The 6,384-nt window shown below is 37.6% G+C and overlaps 1 protein-coding gene and 1 long non-coding RNA gene across 2 annotated transcripts; both read right to left on the minus strand.

Moving 5' to 3' along the window:
• Window positions 1-1,146: 1,146 nt before the first annotated feature.
• LOC131972179 (coiled-coil domain-containing protein 106-like) lies at window positions 1,147-2,559 on the minus strand. The gene is made up of 2 exons (XM_059333963.1): window positions 2,292-2,559; window positions 1,147-1,836 (listed from the first exon to the last, which is right to left on the minus strand). Exons 1-2 carry the CDS (start codon window positions 2,527-2,529, stop codon window positions 1,532-1,534), a joined length of 543 nt encoding a protein of 180 aa, XP_059189946.1. The 5' UTR covers window positions 2,530-2,559; the 3' UTR covers window positions 1,147-1,531.
• A 223-nt stretch (window positions 2,560-2,782) lies between these two features.
• LOC131972054 (uncharacterized) lies at window positions 2,783-4,051 on the minus strand. The gene is made up of 3 exons (XR_009394427.1): window positions 3,699-4,051; window positions 3,145-3,234; window positions 2,783-2,899 (listed from the first exon to the last, which is right to left on the minus strand). It is a non-coding gene; the product is annotated as an uncharacterized LOC131972054 (long non-coding RNA).
• Window positions 4,052-6,384: the final 2,333 nt, after the last annotated feature.

Consider the following 6,384-nt stretch of genomic DNA (forward strand, 5'->3'; position numbering starts at 1 on the left):
TTTGATAGACAAAAAAAATTGAAATAGCGAAAAAAGATTCAAGGATAATATAAAATAATCATTCACTGCAACCATAAAAACAAGCCTGTAAAAAAAAGCAAAACCCTGATCATTGCAGATGGCTGGCACCAGAGAAATCATGATTCAAGGAAATTATTAATTTCTTTTCAGCAGTTTTACTTTGTAAAGTAAGTTAATATTAATAACTGAGCTTGTTGCCTTCATTATTCTTACTGATGTAGATTATTTTGAAGAAGTAAAATGTACTGGTAATGAACTATTAAAAAACAAAGGTTCACATGGTTTCAAGTCTGTCCTAAACAAATTGCTGTTCTTCTGTCCATACTGTCCACAAAGAGATCCTTATTAAATCTATTTCTACTTTAAAATCCACAGACCTGACTCTGTGTAAAAATATTAATTATGTTAATGTGAGCCTTCAGATGAATCAGGTGAAGCCTCATATTCACTTGAGAAGAAAAAAGATGAAAGAACAACATAAAGTGACAGAAACACAAAAATGAATGTACTCACAGAGGAAGAAGACGCAGATCAAAGTGTGATGGAGTTTCATGTTGATGCTCTGATGGATTACTGCTGCTTCTCTTCTTTCTTCACTGACAAACAAGGAACTTGAAACTTCGGTAACACTTTCTATGAAGGTCTCGTTTATAATGCTTTAGAAGCACATGCATAAGACATTATAATGCATTTATAATGCTTCATACATGTCATTATAATGGTGTATAATCATGTATAAGACCTTATATCGAGGGTTATAAAGTATTGTAAGTGTGGATATAATGTACTATAAATTAAACACTCATAATGTTTTATACCTGCATATTAAGGTTTGATGAAGAATCTAAAGTCCTGGGTCACATAACACATTATAACCATCCTTACTCTAGCCAGTTGTAAAGGCACACATAGAACTGCTCAACATAGAACAGATACTAAATGCACAGTTACAGAAATGGAGTAATGCCTTATAAGCGTTAATAATATGTTATAGGATGACTTTAAGAGCCTTAAGTAAAGTGAAACACTGTATAAAGTTATTAGTAATTGTATGATATTATAACACAATGATGATCACTTAAGAGCAGTATTTTGCTGGCGGTAAGTAAATATAAGTCAACCATGTTTAAAGCAACTCTTTATTTTGTAATCTGTGAATATAGGTCAGTACAAAAACGGTCTCTTATCAAACCAAAATCATATAGTACATCTTTTTTTAAAGAAATACAGCTCCAAAAGGTAGGTAGATCCACAATATTACTCTGAACGGTTATCAGCCGATGTACCTTACCATTCAAATCCACATTTGTGCATGTAATGTTAGAGCCAGCCAATTAAATAGATGTTATAAATAAAATCTGTGTATTAAAAAAAAAAAAAAAAAACTTGCATAGCTCTTTCACCTGAGACCAAATGCAAACTGCAATTTATAACATAATGCATGTCATTAACATAATTAACAGATTATTAACATAAACCTGGAACTGACAGCTTTTTTTTTTTGGCACATTCAATGCGCAATAGGTAACAAGATACCATCCTCTTTCATTCTGTTTATCTGCTCTTTAATCTCGGTGGTAACAGCCGCACGGCATCTGTCCACAAATGCGGACAGCTTCTCAATCTTGTCATTCCACCGGTCAAGTGCACTGAAAGCTTCCGGGGCTGCGAGGCAGAGCTCTGCGACAACTGCCGTTCTGGCAATAGTGTTGCGATCTACACCAACTTCTTCGAATGCAGTCTTCATCGATCCCCCCTCACTGTACCTCTTGAGTACTGCCTTATACCTTTTGATGATGTCTCTGATGTTTTTCACTGAAAGAAAAGAAAAAAAGTTAATCTGTCATTGAACTGGTTGTGCAATACATAAAAGATGAGTTTATAATGTTTTAGGCCCTATTCACACAAAAACACAGCTTCAGGAAAAAAAATCTCTATAAACATGGCATTGTTTCAAAAAAATATCTGCATCCACAGAGATCCATTGCGACTCTGACCACAACAAACATGGCGGAGCAATCTAACAGCAGCCTAAATACAGCAATAAGGGCAGTTCTAAATGAAATACCATCCATTACAGGACTGAAACAAGAGACAGAATCAGCGCTTGGTGAGTTTCTTGGAGGAAAAGACGTTGTCGCTGCTCCTCTTCCTGCTGATTGGCTGAATGGGGTTGTCCGTCAACGCTACTACTCCTGCCTGGCTTTCTTACGTAGTTACAGTAAAAACAGTCAATTTGACTTATTACTGATAACATAAAACAAGCTTACCTCGAACGCGACTCATCTCTGGTTTTGGGCTTCCACCCAGCTTAGGGGATCTCTTCTTGAGTTTTTTCTTTGCCTTGGTGTCTTCCTCAAAAGACGAATCGGACAATGGGGAGTCAGTGGCTACGACTGAGGCAATGTCGGATTCTTCATCTGAGATGAAGACTCTTTTCATCTTTTTTTCCATCTTGGAAGACTCTGCTGTAATAAATAAGAACACACACAATTGTAAAACAGCCATTCATATTTCTTCTCCTTATGTTTCTAGTTATCACAAAAATTGCATAAAAATCCAAGTTGGTGGATGTCAAAATTCACGTGTGAAAATTCATGTAATATTGCGTTCACTGTATAGTAACATTTGCTGTGTCTCCCGCCATGAATGTCTGTGTGTGTACTGGTCACCTGAACTAGACGATGGCTGATCTGATCTGATCTGCTGCCAGATTTTACAAGTTCCCGCAACATTTCAGCCTTGCTGGCCAATTCACGCTGCAAATAATCTTTGTCGGACTTCAGCATTGCTATGGTTTCTTCTCGGAGTCTTCCTCGCTCTCTCTCAGCTTCCAGCTGAAGTTTGACCATGGCCAACTCATGTTTGATTGTAGGAGCTGCACAGAACACATAATTCATTTCTAAAGCATGATTTGAATTTGAGCATGAAACATGGTAAAATTGGTTTTGTGTCTAACATTAAGTTAGCATGACTGTTCTAATCAAAGTTACAGTAAAAGCAAAGTTTAAGCTCTAACTTATAGGCCTACACCTTAATATTATGTACAAAGAACAAAGACATTTATGTCTGTATTTCGGGCAATTAACAGAAAAAGAACCCATTTAAAATGATAATACTTACCAATTTGCTCTTTCTCCTCAGCAGGAGTGGAAGCCTTGCTGACCTTTGGTGGCACAGGATTCAAAGCTCCCCTTCTAGTGTTCATCGTGGCTATTCAACACAATCAAGAGAGTTAATGTGAGCCATTGTGTGTTGGCTAATGTTAGTTTATTTTTGACACACATTTTACAGCAAAGTGCTCTAGGGCTGTCAACAAATATTCTAAATTCGGATACATATTCGAATATTAAAAAACGGAGGTTTGAATGTGAAAATTACACAGCCTCACTCACTGCTGAAAGTTAACTTATACAACAAAAACTGTAGCAGAAAAAAAAAGAACTGGCAGTGGCAGAAAGTTCATAGCCCAACTCTGCAGCAGAGAGCGCTTTCGAACCAAGGAGACTAATTACACTTGGCTAAAATTTGTTTTTTCAACATGTTGGCTGAATTAGCTTAAATTACCGGCGTGGCCAGGATGCTAAAGTTAAGCTTACAAGCTAACAAAGCTAACAAAACTTAAATAATACTAAAATATACATTCAGGTTTTACAGTCTGTGTTGAAAAATATTACCTTCGAGTTTGTTAAAAGTTTCGCCTCTTAAAACCGTCTTTCTCTCTGAAACTGCCTACAGGTGCGTCTCCTGGTCTCTCTTTGCTGTCGTCCTCGTGGTGTCCTGTGCTGCGTTCACGGCTAATCGGAACTCGGGGTTTCTGGCTTCTTAAATTCAATATCTCGTTTATGGCTGTGAATACATTCAACTGCATTGCAGTTCACTTGCATAAACTCTCAGCTAATGTTAACTAAAGAATTACCAAGAACAGATAACCCTGATTCACTTAATTTAACGCTTAACAACTCGAATCTCCCTTTTCCCAGCGTTTCGAGTTACTTGAACGCAGCAGTCGAGAAGGCAATTTTGGACGTCGGCGTCGCTGCCCGCTCTTCAATTGAAGGATGCCAACATGGCGAATTTGAGTGCTGAAATTCGCCGATTAATAAAACAAGAGGACAACATACGCGGCCGGAGAAAAATTGTTGTATGGATGCAAAGAAGAGGAATCCTTAAGCGTTGCATGATCTGCTCCACCTGCAAGAAGCCCATGCACCTAAACATGGTCTCCAAAGCTGATGGATATGTATGGTAAGAAATGCCATTGCTAACGTTAGCTACTTAATTTTATGCTCAGACACTTCTGCTTCTGACGAGGATGAGGAGATATGAATTTGTCATTTCCGTTTTTAATTTCTTTCTTTTTTTCTTTTTTAAATTTTTACTTATGACCCAGGATTATAATATGAAAGGTGTTCGTATGTGAAGATGATCTTGCTGAACTAGCTAAATGTGTAACTGTTATATCTTTAACGTGTTAGCCAAGTGTCATAATGTCATGTTAAGACATTGGCCTTTGTTTACTTGATTTGTAAATTTGATTTGTTTGATTGCTGTGGTTGTGTTCGGTTTTAAAGGTTTCATACATAAAAATAAAGCTTTTATGAAAACACTGAATCAAAAATTGCTTGTGATAGGCTACTGAATGAAGAGCCATTTGGGAGCCATAAGAGCCGGCTCTTCTAAGAGAGCCGAGCCAAAAGAGCTGAATCTTTGAGAAGAGCCGGAATGCCCATCACTAGTTGTAGACACAGATGTAATGTTTGCTGTCACAGTGTTAGTTAAATGTATTGTCATTTAATATAATATTTTTCTTACTAACCCATTAGGTCTTGTGGCAGAAAAGGCCATCGTCAGAAGAGGAAATCTGTCAGAAGCGGATCGATCTTATTCAACTCTCGTAGGCCTCTCCAAAGCCATTTGGAGTTCATCTATAGGTTGGTGTTGTGTTTGTTAATGTTACCCACTTTAACACCTGTGTGCAAATGTTGAGATCCAAATTATTCATAAACCTCTGATTTCCTGTACATGATTTATGTTTCATTTTCAATTTCATGAAAGTCAAACATTTCTGTCAAAGGTATTCTCAGGGACTGAGGATGAGACAGACGGATATGATGGAGGATGGTATTGCCAGCAGCAGTCGCACTTTAACGAAGATGGCTTCCACTTTGAGAAAGGTGGTTTTTAATTAAACTCTACCACTATACAGAATGAGTGCTGCATTCAGGTGTTGTCAGAAAAACAAGTTGCTGACCATTTTGTTTGCCTCTGTTTGAGTCTCTACTTCTTTACTACCCAGCTACCAACATTTTTTTTTCTTAAATCAGGGGTAGTTCAAGACTGGAGATCACAAATTACATTAGTAGACTACCATATTATGACTGACTGAAGTTGAAAATGGTCTGCAGATTTTAAAGCATTAGAATATATTTTGTTGGAGAAGAACATAACATTTGTTACAATTTTACCTGACTGAGCAAGCTCTAATATTATAATATTAAATTTCCATCTTTCAAGGTCTGCATTACAGCCATTAACAAACTGAGACACCAGAGAAAATTGAAGATTGGCGGATGTCATTGCTTTGTGATGTTAGATGAAAGCAAATTCTCTCACAAGAGGAAAGTAAGTAATGTGTACTAATTAGCCTATTTCTTTTTTTAATTATCCATGTATTGTGTCTTTTTGCAGTGTCATTTTAAAAAAATAATGAGCTGGTCTCTCCATCTGAAAATATTTGGTTTTACAGTATAACAGAGGACGCATTGGACCTGCCTGGCGCCGCACAAAAAAGTGGGTTTTGGGCTTACTTGAAGTGGAGGCAACATCAAGAAGACCCATACTGAAGGTGGTGAGAGGCCGTTCGAGGGAGGATCTCCTGCCAGTGATAATACATCATGTGAGGGGAGGTTCACAGATTGTGTCTGATGAATGGCGAGCGTACCAACGGGCACTAACAGATTTGGGATTTGACCATCACACAGTATGCCATAAGAGGCATTTTGTTGACCCAAACACTGGAGCCCACACTCAACATTTGGAACGTGCATGGCAGACATTCAAGGTTGAAGTGTGGAGGCACCGTGGAAACCGTACCACAAAACTTTTGAAGGAACATTTAAAAGTGATTGAGTGGGAATATTGGCTGGGTAGGAGTCATAGATTTCATATCATTGGCCGGCTCTTGCATGACATTCGTAAATATGCAGTTCATAACTGCTGAAAAATGAGGCACATCAGCAAATAACTGATGTAAGTACCAAAACATTGTGCATCCACCTACCTGTTTTATTTTGTATTTAAAAGTATTTCGAGCTTGAAAAGTTTTTTTTTTTTTTGAACAGTGTACAAAGTAATGTGCTT

The sequence above is a fragment of the Centropristis striata genome, chromosome 5, assembly GCF_030273125.1.
Source record: "Centropristis striata isolate RG_2023a ecotype Rhode Island chromosome 5, C.striata_1.0, whole genome shotgun sequence".
In the NCBI taxonomy this organism is placed as follows: Eukaryota; Metazoa; Chordata; class Actinopteri; order Perciformes; family Serranidae; genus Centropristis; species Centropristis striata.

What these genes read in the sequence shown, in the direction of transcription:
- LOC131972179 (XM_059333963.1), bottom strand. Translation starts at nt 2,529, where the DNA reads ATGGCTGTTTTACAATTGTGTGTGTTCTTATTTATTACAGCAGAGTCT. An exon ending in AGAGATGAGTCGCGTTCGAG is followed by an intron (nt 1,837 to 2,291) that starts GTAAGCTTGTTT and finishes CTTTTCTTTCAG; the next exon opens with TGAAAAACATCAGAGACATC.